This window comes from Hypanus sabinus, chromosome 14, assembly GCF_030144855.1.
Source record: "Hypanus sabinus isolate sHypSab1 chromosome 14, sHypSab1.hap1, whole genome shotgun sequence".
Taxonomy (NCBI): domain Eukaryota; kingdom Metazoa; phylum Chordata; class Chondrichthyes; order Myliobatiformes; family Dasyatidae; genus Hypanus; species Hypanus sabinus.
In genome coordinates, this window is record NC_082719.1 from 11,193,840 (window position 1) to 11,210,066 (window position 16,227).

At 41.3% G+C, this 16,227-nt stretch overlaps 1 protein-coding gene across 8 annotated transcripts in view; it reads right to left on the minus strand.

The window, feature by feature from the left end:
* Positions 1-16,227, minus strand: part of ndst3 (N-deacetylase/N-sulfotransferase (heparan glucosaminyl) 3) — a 595,362-nt gene that overhangs the window by 72,932 nt on the left and 506,203 nt on the right. For all 8 annotated transcript variants that reach the window (XM_059988774.1, XM_059988781.1, XM_059988772.1 and 5 more), the window contains one exon: positions 15,381-15,509. In XM_059988774.1, the coding sequence (XP_059844757.1) occupies positions 15,381-15,509 (129 nt within the window). The remainder of the gene's footprint in view (positions 1-15,380; positions 15,510-16,227) is intronic.

Genomic DNA, 16,227 nt, shown 5'->3' on the forward strand with positions numbered 1-16,227 from the left:
GGGCATTGGATCTGTTCCGAGAGGAAACCAACCGAGGGTGAGCTTCAGATACAGATAGAAAGATTAAGGTTGGCTGAGGAGGAAAAGTAGAGGGAGCATGAACTTCGGATAAGGCAGCTGGAGGCAGAGAGAGAGAGAGGAGGCTGAAAGGGAGAAGGAAGAAGCTGAACGGCAGACAGTAGAAGCTGATAAGCAGGAGGAAAGAGAGGCAACATGAGCTGGAAATGGAGAGGTTAAAGGCATTGCAGGGAAGAGACCGGGCAGCAGACCCAAATGAGGGGTTCAAGATTGGTCAGGAGATCCAGTTGGTACCTCCATTCGAGGAGATGGATGTCGATAAGTATTTACCCAATATTGAGAAAGTGGCTGTGAATCAGAACTGGCCTAAGGGGAAATGGGCTGTTCTGTTACAGAGCATACTTACGGGGAAGGCTCAGCAAGTATATTCGACATTGTCCATGGATGAGTCTAAGGAAGTAAAAAGGGCTGTACTGAGGAGTCACGAGTTGGTGCCAGAGGCATACCGGCAGAAGTTCCGGAACTTGAGATAGCCGTGGAACCACACGTATTTAGAGTTTGCCTGTGAGATGCAAATGTATTGTGAGCGTTGGTGTGCCTCAAAAGGGGTCATTGGAGATTATGATAAACTGTTACAGTTAATACTGATGGAGCAGTTCAAAGGTTGTATCCCTGAAGGTATGAAGACGTACTTGGATGAGAAGGAGACAGAGACTCTGTCTGCGACTGCCAAGTTAGCAGACGAGTATGCCTTAACCCACAAGACAAAGTTTTCCTCAAATAAGAGCTACCAGAGAGGCAGTAGGGACGGCAGAGAAAGCCCACCAGCTAAGGCAGAGAATAAGCCGGGAGCTAGTGGAAAAGGTAAGGAGGAGGAAAAGCAGGCTGACAGGAAGGTTCCTAGCTTTACGTGTTATAATTGTGGGAAAGCTGGTCATATAGCATCTAAGTGTTTTGCTCTGAAGAAGGAGACAGGAAAAGGGAAAACAGCAATCCCGACTGGTTGCATTGAGCCGGTCAACAGATCGATGAGGAAGGCAAAGTTAGATAGAGCCCAAGAGTGGCGTGAGAAGTTTATCTCTGAAGGGACAGTGGTTTGCTAACAAGGTGCTTGTGAGTCAATTACAGTTTGTTTTGGAATTTAATGATAAACAACTTACTGATGTTGTTCAAGTATGTGATTTGGAGAGGGAGAACTTAAAGTGTTGTTTTGACCAAGAGGGATCCCCTGCAGATGTTAAATGAGAAACTAATAGAATTAAAGATCCTGAAAATAAAATTAATGACCTGCTTAAAATTAATGAGTGGTGTGGAAGTTCAGCAAAGGCCAGGTCCATTTGGGGGAGGCTGAGAGTTTGGAAGGTGGTGGTGCATGTGTGAAAGTGGTTTGGAACTTGTTGAGGGAAAGAGAGTGGGGAAGGAGTGGGAATTGCTGGGAGGGGGTTGCCTGGGTCTGGTAATGGCAGACAAGGTGAGAGGAGGGGCAGAGGGAAAGAGAGTGGAGAAGGAGCGGGATAGGGATTTGGGATCAGAGGTAGGCAGCTGGGGAGAAATGGATTATTGTGAAGGGAGAAATAAAGGGAATAAGGAGATAGTGAGGGGATGGATGAATGAAAACTGAGACAAAGGGAATAAAAGAATAAGAAATGACAAAGGAGAGAGTTCTGAAAGTGAGGAAGATGAACAAGTTCAGAGAGGAGGTGTTGTCATAATTAGGTATAATGAGAAGGCGCAAGGACACATGAAGAAAATTAACCCGTTTGTGCTAACAACAACTCTGGCAAATAAGATAGGGGAAATAGTATTTGAAAAAGTCCTTAATGATGGCAATCTATTGGTAAGATGTGCGAATGAAGAACAACTTGAGAAAGCACTCAAGCTAAAAGAGATAGGAAAATGCAAGGTGGAGTATACAGGGAGGGTGGGAGCACGAAATGGTGGTTGTAAAGGAGTGATCACGGGTGTACCAATGAGTATAAACATAGAGGAGTTGAAGAGGAATATCAAAGGGGGGAAAGTAATTAATGTTCTAAGACTGAAAACAACAAAAGAGGGAATGAAAAAGGAAAGTGAAACAGTATTGATTGAATTTGAAGAAGAAAGAGTGCCAAGGAAAGTTTTCCTGGGTTTCATGAGTTACCCATTAAGGGTATATGTGCCAAAGCCATTGAGGTGCTATAGTTGTCAAAGGTTTGGACACATAGCTAAAAATTGTAAAAGGCAGAGGAGATGTGCTAGATGTGGGGATGATATGGAAAGTGCGGAACAGGAGTGCAACCAAAATGCTGTAATTGTGGAGGAGCTCATAATGTGGCATATAGTGGGTGTGAGGTTATGAGACAGGAGAATAAAATTCAAGAAATAGGAGTGAAAAGAAAGATCACTTATGCAGAAGCTGTAAGAATGTCAAGAGCACAGAATAATGCTCCTAATGACCAGAGAGCAATAGGGATGCAAGAGATGCAGTGAAGAGTAAATGACAGGATTTATGTGGGGGAAAAGCTCTAGTAACATTCATTGCAGGAGTCATTAATAGTACGGCAGAGGTAAAGTCAAAAAATGACAAAATTCAGCTGGTGGTCAAAGCAGCAGTGAACCATTTAGGGTTAGTAGGACTGACATGGGAAGAAGTGAGGGAGAACCTCAATAATCAGTCAAGCCAGGAAGTGTCATACGTTGGTTAGTACTCATTATGGTGATTCTTTTGCAATGGAATGCAAGGAGTTTACTGGCCAATGGCCAGGAACTTAAGGAATTTATTAAGGAAATGGTTGTAAAACCGGATGCAGTGTGTATTCAGGAAACTTGGTTGAAACCAGCTTTAGACTTTGTGGTACATAGGTATACAATGATGAGGAAAGATAGAAATCTAGGTGAGGAGGGGGTTGTGCTATGTTAATCAAGTAAGGTATACTGTATAGAGTATTGGAAAAAGAAGACGATCAGGAATACATCGTGGTGGAAATATGGGAGAGAGGGGAGGGAGTGGTGATAATTAACTACTACAATCCATGTAAAAGGTTGGATTTGGACAGCCTACAAAGGATACAAGGACAAAACAGACATAAAGTAGTGTGGTGTGCAGATCTCAATGCTCACAGCACAATATGGGGGGATCCGATTACAGATTCAAATGGAACTGTAATTGAAGATTTGATGGAAGAAAGGGATTTGGTTTATATGAATGATGGTAGAGGAACAAGGATAAACATAACAACAGGAACTGAGTCGGTATTAGATATTACGTTAGTGTCTAATGTCTTGGCTGGCATCAGTAACTGGGGAGTTTGGACTGCTTCAACAGTAGGCAGTGATCACTATCCAGTTTTATGTTCAGTGGGTGAAAGAGTTGAAATAAGACCAGGTGGGGGAGTCCCAAAGTGGGTGTTTGGAAAAGCATATTGGGGTAAGTTCCAGAAGTTAAGTGAAGAAGCATTGACAAAGATTGACATTTCTGGAAATATAGATGAATTGAACAGTCAGGTGACTTCAGCAATTATTATGGCAGCAGAAGGATCTATACCCAGGAGTAAAAACAGGATGAATAGAAAACCAGTGCCATAGTGGACAGAGGAATGTTGTCAGGCTGTAAAAAACAGAAATAGAGCATTCAGTCTGGTTAAAAGAACCCATAATATGCAGCATTTGATTCAGTATAAGAAGGCACAGGCAGTGGTGAGAAGAACTATATGTCAAGCTAAAAGGGCAAGTTGGAGGAGTTTTTGCAAGAAAATAGGAAGAACAACACCTGTGGGAGAGATATGGGGATTGATTAAGAGGAGGGGGGAGATAGAAGGGATTGGGAGTATCCAGTAATGATATCTGAGGAGGAAACAGCAGTCTCCAGCAGGGATAAGGCTGAGATCATGGCCAAGTCATTTGTAAAGATACATAGTTCAGAAAATTTGTCTGAAGAAGGGAGAAGGAGAAGGGAAAGAACAATGAGTCAATACCCGGGTGTGTTAAACAGGAGGAAAGAAACAGATGATGTAATTGATGATCCATTTACTTTGGCAGAAATGGTGAGAGCAATAAATAGATCGAGACCAACCTCCCCAGGGAAAGATCTAATATGCTATGCTATGCTAAAAAATCTAGGAGAAGGAGCGCTCTTGAAGTTGCTGCATTTTTACAACAGAGTGTGGGAGGAGGGAAGATTACCAAGTGCATGGAAAGAAGCAGTAGTAATTCCAATAAGGAAACCTGGCAAGGATCTGTCAAAACCCACTAGCTACAGGCCAATAGCACTAACATCAAATATATGTAAGGTAATGGAAAGGATGATAACTGAGAGGTTATCATATGATCTTGAGAAGAGAGGAATGCTGGCAAGTTATCAGTGGTTTTATGAAGGGAAGGAATTCCATGGACTCAGTGATAAGGTTAGAGACTGAAATAAGAAAGGCCTTGGCAAATAAAGAATCAGTAGCTGCAGTGTTTTTTGACATTGAAAAAGCCTATGATATGATGTGGAAGGAAGGATTATTAATTAAACTGCACAAGATGGGGGTTGGGGGGAGAGTTTTTAATTGGATTAAAGAATTTTTGTTTGGTAGAAAAATTCAAGTTCGGATTGGATCAGAATTATCAAAACAGTACATAGTGGGAAATGGCACACCTCAGGGTAGTGTGATTAGCCCTTTACTTTTCATCATTATGATCAATGATGTCTTCACAAAGGTACCAGTGGATATAGGTAGGTCACTGTTTGCGGATGATGGGGCCTTGTGGAAAAGAGGCAGGAACACGGAGCATATAATCAGGAAACTACAAGGAGCAATTGATGAAGTGGTAGAGTGGGGTTATGATTAGGGATGTAGATTTTCAGTGGAAAACTCAAATTGTATTTTTTGCTAGGAAAAGAATTGAAGTAGGGAAGAAGTTAAGGATGTATGGGATTGAATTAGAAAGGGTTGGATCATTTAAATTTCTGGGAGTTATATTTGTTTCAAGATTAACATGGGCAGACCATATCAGGAAAGTTGAGGAGAAATGTAAAAAAGTAATAAATGTGATGAGATGTTTGACTGGTAGGGAATTGGGAGCAAGTTGTTCAGCATTGATGTATGAGAATGTATGTGGCTTTAGTAAGATCTGTGTTGGACTATGGAAGTGTAGCATATGGATCAGCAGCCAGGTCTCTTATAAGGAAAGTGGATGTGTTTCAGGCTCAAGTTTTGAGAGTGTGCAGTGGGGCTTTTAAAACATCACCAGTATTAGCCCTGCAGGTAGAAATGGGAATAATGCCTTTGGAATTAAGAAGAATGCAATTGATGGCAAACTACTGGGTTAATTTGCAGGGACACAATGATTCTCACCCTGCTAAAGGAGTGTTGCAGGAGTCCTGGGAAAATGGGAGGTTTCAGAGGGAAAACTTTAGTCAGGTAGGGAATGACATTGCTAGATCATGTGGAGTGTTTGATCTAAGGATAAGTCCTTCAGTAGTTTATCCGGTTGTAGCTCCATGGAAGCTGGTATGGCCTGACGTAGACTGGCTTTTGTTAGAGGTAAAAAGGAAAGGAAAGTATAAAACTGATTTGGTAAATGCATTTAACTGTCATGTGATGGAAAAGTATAGTGATTATACTCAGGTCTATACAGAGGGTGCTAAGGAACCTGAGACAGGAGTGACAGGGTTTGGGGTGGCTATACCAGCGAAAGCAATTGCAATCAGCAGAACAACATCTGATAAGTTAGCAGTGTATACAGTGGAGATGATGGCAGTGTTGGTTGCGTTGCGTTGGGTGGAAAAAAACTAAACTAGTCAAAGTGTTAATATGCTCAGATTCATCTTCAGTACTAGCAAGTTTAAGATCTTCGCACTCAAACAGCCAGCAGTCCTTCAGTCAGTCACGAGTAGCAAATCAGGGAGGTCAGGTTAAATTTCTATGGGTTCCAGCTCATGTAGCGGTGAAGGGCAATGAAAGGGTGGATGAGTTGGCAAAAAGGGCAATAAAGAAAGAAAATATAGAAATGCACATTAGTATTAGTAAAGCAGAGGTTAAGTGTGTAATCTGGGAAAAAATTAACCAAATGTGGCAAGAAAGATGGGACAGGGAGGGGAAAGGGAGGCATTTATATCAGATACAAAGAAGTGTTGCAGGTACTAGGGTAGGAAGTAGATACAGAAGAGAGGAAATTGTGTGGACTAGGTTAAGGCTGGGGCACTGTGCGCTAAACCAAACATTGAAATTGATAGGGAAACACCAGACAGGATTGTGTGCGGAATGTCAGGAAGAGGCGTCAGTAGAACATGTAGTTCTGAGTTTCAGGAATTATGGGATACAGAGAGAGATGATGAGAATTAATTTAAGGGAATTGGGGGTGCAGCAATTCACATTAAAAGGGTTGCTGGGCATGAGTGAGAGAACAGAGGTCAGGGTATTTTTAGTCTTAAGGGGTACAGGGTTTTTTTATAGGATATAATGGATAAACAGGAATAGGATACTAGGATGGGGAGGATAAAGTGTAGGTTAGGGTATGTGTATGTGTGTGATTGGGTGAAGGGATTTAGAATGTGAGTCCATCGCATACTCCAGAGCAGAAGGTGGCGGTAATGCACTATTAAGCTGGGTGCCAACCGCCATAAAACAAGATGGAGAGAGGGAGAGGGAGAGGGAGAGGGAGAGAGGGAGAGGGAGAGGGAGAGGGAGAGGGAGAGGGGGAGAGAGAAGTTGAGCAAATGGGCTTAGTTTGGAAAACATTGGTGATAAGATAGCTCCTGTGAAAGGAGTCTGTGAAGGCCTATTCCACACTGGTGAGCACGTTAACCACGTGAGAGTTAAATGGAAAAGAGGCAAAGGTTGACCAAATGCCACTTTGAATAACAGGATCTGGTTTTATGAGAATTTGACTTTTTGTTAAACAAAGCATGTGAAAGATAAAAACACCATGGGAGATTGACTGACTGAATGTTAAGTTTCAAAGTAAAATAGAGATTAGTATTTGCACAAATTTCTGTAATGTACTACATTATAATCACACATGTATTGGTTAAGATCACAACCCCTTGGTATTTTAGGTTAACGTGAAGAATAAAAATAGACGGTTATTAAGTTGGAGTCTGTTGTTATAGGAATTTGATATTAAAATGCAACATGTAAAGGGGAGTGATAATGTAATTGCTGATTGTTTATCCAGATGTTAATTTGAAAGTGCATCTGTATTATTCTTGTAGTTAAGACCACTTCTGTATTTTGTTAAACTCTGTAATTCTGTAATATGCTTTATTGGTTAATTTTCACCCTGGTGAAAATTTCCGGAAGAATGGTAGTGTTATGAGTGATGAACAGACATGACAGAAAATGGGGTGCAGAGTTAACCATTCCACCCCCCCCCCCCCGAGAACTATGAACTATTGCTGTTGCTATGCTGCTACTGAGAGAGAGATGAAGCCCAGGCAAGATCATCTGTTGCAGGTAAGAGGGAGAGAGAGTGACTGTTGATTTATTGTACTTTGACTCTTCCTAGATTATTTATCTTTCACTACAAGGACTTCACTTTGCTCTTTAACATTCCTCAGGAGACAGCGGGAGTGACCTGATTTGATGGACACAGTCATTCAGAGTTGATGGATAGCTGAGACCCCGTTAGTAAGGATAAAAGACAGGTCTGGAGAGACACCCTTCAGACACCCCAGTGAACACTGACTGAGTGTTGTGAACCCACAGAAAGGTGGGGGTTTCGGAGACCGTATCAGGAGATCGGTCAGTAAAGCTCACAGTGTTACAGCAGGGCCGGTGGGGACTTGAGTGTGTGTCCACTCATGCCAGAGTGATGAGTCCACCACAGAAGAACGGTCTAGCTGAAGGACAGAGGGGTCATAGCTGAATGACCACAACAACACGATGGGTTAAAGAAAGCCACAGAAAGTTTGCCTGCTGCAGCTGCCTAATCTCTCACTCTCTCTCTCTCAAACGATTACAACACAGCAACCATAACTACCTCAGCATGTATGAACTGAACTAAACTTTATACTTTTCTATGACAATTCATTTACCCCTAGACATCGATAGAGCTTGTTTATTATTGCTTATTATTATTCCTACACTTTTAGCTTTATTACTGCTAACTTGTTTTATATGTATATTTGCATTTTTGATACTGTTTTGTGTAGTTTACTAATAAACACCTTTAGTTTTGGTACCACCAGACTCCAACGGATTCTTCTTTCTCTGCTGGTCTGACACCCAGTTATGGGGTACATAACACAGGCTACTGTGGGAAGTGAGGGAGGAGATTGCTGAGCCTCTGGTGATGATCTTTGCATCATCAATGGGGATGGGAGAGGTTCCGGAGGATTGGAGGGTTGCGAATGTTGTTCCTTTACTCAAGAAAGGAATAGGGATAGCCCAGGAAATTATAGACCAGTGAGTCTTACTTCAGTGGTTGGTAAGTTGATGGAGAAGATCCTGAGAGGCAGGATTTATGAACATTTGGAGAGGTATAATATGATTAAGAGTAGTCAGCATTGCTTTGTCAAAGGCACGTCATGCCTTATGAGCCTGATTGAATTTTTTTGAAGATGTGACTAAACGCATTGATGAAGGACGAGCAGTAGATGTAGTGCATATGGATTTCACCAAGACATTTGATAAGGCACCCCATGCAAGGCTTATTGAGAAAGTGAGGAGGCATGGGATCCAAGGTGACATTGTTTTGTGGATCCAGAACTGACTTGCTCACAGAAGGCAAAGTGTGGTTATGGACGTGTCATATTCTGCATGGAGGTCGGTTACCAGTGGAGTGCCTCAGGGATCTGTTCTGGGACCCCTACTCTTTGTGATTTTTATAAATGACCTGGATGAGGAAGTGGAGGGATGGGTTAGTAAGTCTGCTGATGACACAAGGGTTGGAGGTGTTGTGGATAGTGTGTAGAAATGTCATAGAGGGACATTGATAGGATGCAAAACTGGGCTGAGAAGTGGCAGATGGAGTTCATCCCAGGTAAGTGTGAAGTGGTTCATTTTGGTAAGTCAAATATGATGGCAGAATATAGTATAAATGGTAAGACTCTTGGCAGTGTGGAGGATCAGAGGGATCTTGGGGTCCGAATCCATAGGACACTCAAAGCAGCTGCGCAGGTTGACTCTGTGTTTAAGAAGGCATATGGTGTATTGGCCTTCATCAATTGTGGAATTGAATTTAGGAGCTGAGAGGTAATGTTGCAGATATATAGGACCCTGGTCAGACCCCACTTGGAGTACTGTGCTCAGTTCTGGTTGCCTCACTACGGGAAGGATGTGGAAGCTATAGAAAGGGTGCAGAGGAGATCTACAAGGATGTTGCCTGGATTGGGGAGCATGCCGTATGAGAATAGTTTGAGTGAACTTGGCCTTTTCTCCTTGGAGCGACGGAGAATGAGAGTTGACCTGATAGAGGTGTATAAGATGATGAGAGGCATTGATTGTGTGGATAGTCAGAGGCTTTTTCCCAGGGCAGAAATGGTTGCCACAAGAGGACACTGGTTTAAGGTGCTGGGGAGTAGGTACAGAGGAGATGTCAGGGGTAAGTTTTTTACTCAGGGAGTGGTGAGTGTGTGGAATGGGCTGCCAGCAAAAGTGGTGGAGGCAGATATGATAGGGTCCTTTAAGAGACTTATAGATAGGTACATGGAGCTTAGTAAATTAGACGGCTATAGGTAAGCCTAGTAATTTCTAAGGTTGGGACATGGTCAGCACTACTTTGTGGGCCGACGGTCCTGTATTGTGCTGTAGGTTTTCTATGTTTCATTGTTTCTATGTTTCCTCCATGTCAGAAGTCTAAAGGCAAAGTAGAACACCTCACTTTAACACATAATTTTTGCTGTTATGGTCTCAAACTCATCGAACATAAATCTCATCCAACTTTATTCTCTTGAACAATTGAGTGGGAAAAACCTGGAAGCAGATGAAGGAACATAATTGATTCTGTTCTCCAAAAGCAGAAAGTCATGTTCAGGTAATGATTAAAAGCAAGGGTTTGACCTTAATGGACACAGATAGGTTGTCTGTTTCACAGGGAGACGTCACATCACTTTCCTCTGCTTAGAAATACAAACAAAAGAAAGCAGCAGGATGGGCCAGCTTGAAAAACATCAATCTGAATTGTTAATTATATGCTGCATTAATCCACACAAAAGAATTTCCTTTCAGCACAACATTGTGGGCTGAAGGGCCTGCTCCTGTGCTGTACTGTTCTATGTTCTAAAAGGACAGATCATATAGTATCTGGACCTACTTTACTTGTAAAATTTGGCTGTCAGTTGGATCTAATCTAGTAATATAAAATGTGGTAATGATACTAGATTTTTTTCAATTCCTCCCTGTAGCATTCAATGGTGTTCTGAACAAATTGATTCAAATTAATTGATCTGAAATAGATTGCCAAAGGTATCTACCGGCCATCTGATGAAATTATATCCAATCAATCTGGGTTGCACTTGAAATTAAACCTTAAGGTCGTGGTCCAATCTATGATATTATTTCGTCATTTAGTTACCAAACACATCAAATTTGCAGCTGAGCCTAGGAGAAATAATACACATCTGTTTTATTATTCCCCATGAGCACAAGAGAACTTCAGCAACATGTTTTTGTAAATTGTTGCCCTAATTGTGTGCAGCATTTTAAGTCATTTGGTGGAAATATGTTCATGGCTATTTTAACACAAAATGCATTAGAAAGTATTTAATTGGAGCACTTGCAGAAGTAATTAGTGTTCTAAAGGAATGCGGGAGTGCAAAAACACTCATGCCTTTCAAATGATAGCCTAACTGGTAGAAATTCATTGGATCAGCTAAAAAGTGCCAGGACACAAATTTAGGCTTGTACATCCTTCACTGCATTTTACCAAACAAGGTCTGTTTGGGTCGTCTATTGCCCCCAATTCAGCCTCTTCTACATTGATGAGGCCCAATGCAAGCTGGGGGACCGTTTGAAGAACACTTCCACTCCATCTGCAAAAGCAAAATTTCCAATAGCCAACTATTTTAATTCCTATCCCCATTTCCATTCCAACATGTCAGTTCACAATCAGACCACTGTCAGGGTGGAGGAACAACATCTTATATTCTGCCTCAGTAGAATCCAACCTGATGGCATGCACATCAATTTCTTCTGGTAAAAATGTGTTCCCTCCCCTTCCTCCTTCTTCTATTTCCCACTCTTGCCTCTTAACTCTTCTCTTTACTTGCCTATCACCTCCCCCTTCCCTTTCTCCCTATTCTCCTCTCATCAGATCCCTTCTTCTCCACCCTTTACCTTTCCCACCCAATGGGCTGCACTATAACCTTCTAGATAGTCTTCCCCCCACTCCATCATTTCCTTTTTTGTTTAGATGTCTTCTACCTTCTTGTCCAGTCCTGAAGAAGGCCCTTGACCCAAAACATCAACTGCTTATTCATTGCCATAGATGCTGCTAAGACTTTGCAGATTTCCTCCAGGGTTTTGTGCGTTACTCTGCATTTCTAGCATCTGCAGAATCTCTTGTGTTCACCTATTTCCTTCACCTCTCAGATGCCAAAAGTAACTTTGAGAGCTGAGATTAATCATGACCGATTTAGAAGATCAGTTTTGCCCCCTTGCTCCCAAATCTTACACAAACACAGCAATGATAACACAACACCACCTTATTAGCATATTGCAAAGAATTCTAATACCTTTTGAGCCTCCTAATTTTATTTCCTCACAGGAAATACATTATAAAATCTGGATGTATTTACAATTAAGACATCGCCACCATTATTTGTCCATTGGACCATCCCTTTATGAAGTCTTTTTTTTATCAATGCAATACACTTAGTTTCAAGGCTACCCATCTGATACTATAAATGTTTTCGCCATTGTTTGCTAATTTTGCTGTGTGATTAGTTTACCTCCAATTGATCCTGCATAGGTTATTTTTACCTTTTTCTAATCCAGTACTCCCTTGTTGATTCTTTCATTATTTTTAATTATTATCACTTTGAACATAATTATGCTGCAGTTGAATTTTTTTCATAATTGTTACTTGTCCCACTTCATTTCCCAGAATTAACTCTATCAAAGACCTAGACTGCACAGACCCAACTGTCAGGGTTTGTCATCCTTACACTCGACACCGAGTAGACATACAGCAAGTGAAATTAGATGCAGAGAACTCCATGTATTCATGTTGTAACAACCCTTGAGTATTATTATAATTCTGTGGTGTTTGCTTTTGAGTTTTTAAATAGCACACAAAATTTTAATTACAGCTAGTGACTTTAGATATAAAAGAGAATGTTTTATATCTAGGCTGCACTTCCCTCACTGAAATGTTAAAATATTGTACAATTCCTCAGCTGACTTGATATCTTTCCAGTATTGGATACCAAAGATAACTTTGAGCAGAAACCTAATGGAAAATCCAAGTTAAAGATTAGGGATCTTCATGGATAACTTTTTGGAGGTGGGTGTGAGCATTATTAAACAGTTATTTTCTGCCAATGTTTTTGCCTCTTTGTTATATTCAACAATATTGATCAAGGGAGCCATTGCAAAAATATTCAAATGAGACCCCTCCCAAATATAAGGTATTGCAGATATTTATTCTTTAATACATCATGTGATTTAGAATAAACTCATCACAGTGTTAGCTGTGTTTAACGTGGTGACTTACGTATTTATCCGATCTCTGGCAATAGAAGAGTAATCAAAATTACTGTGGAATTGATCTTTCTATCAAGGCTATCATTCATTGCAGCTGATTTTGCATTAGAAGAATAATCAGTCAATTTTTATTCAGTATTGTGTTTGTTTTTCTCTAATCTGTTACTTAGATCATTTTTTTCCTACAGACATTTCTTCCCCTGGTCAGCTGAGTTAAAGCATTGTTTTGTGCGGCTATCCAAAGGAAAACCTGCTTTTGAAAGTCCATTCCATGATTGTATATTTAGTGTAACTAGTTAGGGCTTTATTGCAGGGCGAACCTTGTGATTCTTCGCCTGCGTCAGAGACGGTGTTTGATTGGTTAATAGTACTAATATTGCTGTTTTTATTCAATAACTTATGGCGTATATGGATTTTAGTAAGGTGTTTGATAGGTTCCCCATGGTAGATAAATTCAGAAAGTCATGAGGAGTGGGATATAGGGAAACATGGCTGTCTGGATACGGAATTGGCTTGCCCATGGAAGGCTGGTCATAGATGCGAGTATTCTGCCTGGAGGCTGGTAGCCAGTGATGTTTCTCAGGGTCCAGTTCTGGAATCCCTGCTCTTTGTGATTTGTATAAATGATTTAGATGAGGAAGGGAGATTTAGTAAGTTTGCAGGTGACACAAAGATTGGTGGAGTTGTGGAAAGTGTGGAGATTTGTTATAATTTGCACTGGGACATTGAAAGGATGCAGAGGAGGGCTGAGAAGGGGCAGATGGAGTTCCAACTTGGAAAATTGAGAAGAGAATAATTTTGGAAGGTTGAATATGAAGGCAGAATACAGGGTTAATGGCAGGATTCTTGATATTGTGGAAGATCAGAGAGATCTTGGGGCCTATATATCCCTCTCGGCCCCTCTTCTCCAAGTATGCAGGTGCATGTTAGCCGATAACTCGACTGCTTTCTCTGGCAGGTCATTCTATAAACTCGCTACCGTCTGAGTGGAAGAAGTTGCCCCACAGGATCACTTTAAATTTTTCTTCTCTCACCGTAGTCCCTTAGTAGACTCAGTAAAGTCCCCAGCTTTGAACTACCCTAACGCTGGAGAAAAGACAATCACCATCCACCTTATCTTTGCCTCTCATAATTTTAAACACAAGGGCCTGTTTTCCCATAATTATATTATAACTAACAAAATTGTGCACTAGCAGATTCTGTTACTTGGTCCAAATCATTCACTAAGACAAGGTCCAGTATTGCCTCTTACCAAGTAGGTTCCTCTATGTATTTCAGGATGAAACTGACTTGGATGCACCACACAAACAACCTCCTTTGTCTTGCTGACCTTGAGAAAGAGGTTATTTGCCAGGCCTCGAGCTTTTCCACCTCCTCTCGTAGATCATTTCATGGTTATTATGATGAGCCCTATCCCTGCCGTGCCGTTGACACATTTGACAATGTGATTACGCTGGTGTTTGATATGTGAACAGAATGTACAGCAATGGGCTCAGCACACAGCTCTTGTGGGGACACACATGTTGAGAATGATGAGCTTTGCATCCTGACAATCTGAGGTCTGATGGTTAGGAAGTCCAACACCCACTTGCACAGTGCTGTGTTTAGATTGAGAAGCAGGATGTTGTTCACCAAAATTTGTGGGAGAATAGCACTAAGTGCTGAACTGCAATCTAGAAACAGCATTCTGACATACATGTCCTTGTTTTTTTTTTTTTAGGTGTGTTAGGACCGGGTGCATAACAAATGTTATGGCATCTATTGTAGAACAGTTCTGTTGGCAAGCACATCGGTGAGAGTTCAATGAAGCAGGAATGCAATTTTTGATGTGTGTCACTACCAGCCCTTCAAAGCACTTCCTGGTGACTGGCGCCCATGCCACTGGGCAGAAGTTGCTTAATTTGGAAGGTGTAGACTTCTTTGGTAAAGGGATGATGGTGGTAGACGTGAAGCATGTGGGGACAGCCACCTGGATAAGTGAAGTATTGAAGATGTTTGTGAAGATGTCCGTTCACTCTCTGAGTACTCGGCCAGTACTCCCTCCAGTCTCGCGTGTTCTTCTATCACTTCTAAACAGCAGTATCCTACAACACTGAGCTGCTTATCCTATGCTTCTTTCAGCCGCATTCCTATCATGGCCACAGCATCTTAGTCTTTGGAGACAATCCACATCCTTACTTTATCGACTAAGCCACGTGCATTGAATTAGCTGCATTGATGGAAAAACCATCTTCCAGATGAAACATAAATGAAACAGCTTTCAAAGTCTGCATGATATTATTTCAGAAGAGAGCACCATATATATGCTGACGTACCTCTGGTCAACAGATCTCCCTCCTCCAATGAAACTATAGGAGATTACCTGCTCTTTATAACACCTAGGTTTTTTTTGGATGGTGGCTTTCTGGAAATTAGTTGCTACTTATCTAACATAGCAGGAGTGAGGACAATTCAGAGAATATTTCATTGTTTCAGAGTGTTTAGTGATATATAGAGACTGTAAAAGTCAGCAGATACTGTTAAGGCAACTTGCAAATTTTACTAAGTCAGCTCTCAAACCTAGTGACTTGTGTATACTTTATTTCAAAGTGACTGCCAGCTCACAGACCGTATAGGGTCAAAAAGGCAGTTCACACCACCTTCGAGGATAATTAGTGATTAAAAATGAATACAAGGCTTGCCAGTAATATCCAAATTCAGTGATTAAGTATAAGGAGGAAACAAATTTTTGTTCTGCATGCATCATATACTTACTGGATTAAGAAGCACAGTGAGAAAAAGCTCTCCCCCCCTGATGCTTTTGTCCAATTCTTTTGGGCCTCCAGGGTACTCTTTGTAGAATATGGTATGAGTGAAAAGGCCACACGTTTGACGTGGGAGTACCTGAAGCAATAAGGGAAATAGAAAGGTGTACATTTGAACAGGCATTCTCAGAGCAAAATCTTACACAAACCAGAATGAGCTGATAGAAAAGTGAGAATTCAATTTAAAAAAGAACTTTGGAAAGCAGTAGGAGTTGTCAAGTAACTAATTCCCACAAAATCCAGAGTGTAATTCAGACATTTTGAAGACTTCACTTTTACAAAAGCACACTTCATGAAAAATATCTATTTGCAAATTGTATTCCGTGCACAAGGCAGAGCTGTTCCCCTTGGAAATGGAGCATGGGTGCGCTGTGTAGGAAACCTTGTTGCCTAGATCACAAGCTTCACAAAATCTAGAAAGTAAACTTGCTATAACTTGCCATCTGACATCCATGGACAGCAGCAGAGAACATTAATTACCACAGGACTTCACATTAAGGCAGCCTCAGCATAAACAGCTTGCAGAATTATCCATAACAAGGGGTGAGGAGGGAGAAGCCAGATAAACAGATCTAGTTCGGGTTTGAGAGCACAAGATGGAACAGGGGAAGAGAGATGGAGTGTATTGTTGTTGGCGACAAAGAAAAATACCAAAGATCACTTAATCACCCTTATACCTCTTTATTTAGTCTCTCTCACTCTCCCCATCACCACATCTCCTGTCTAAATTCTCATTTTGCCCCATACCCTGGCAGCCTCCACCTTCCCCTCCACCACCTGCACCTTCTCTCACTTCA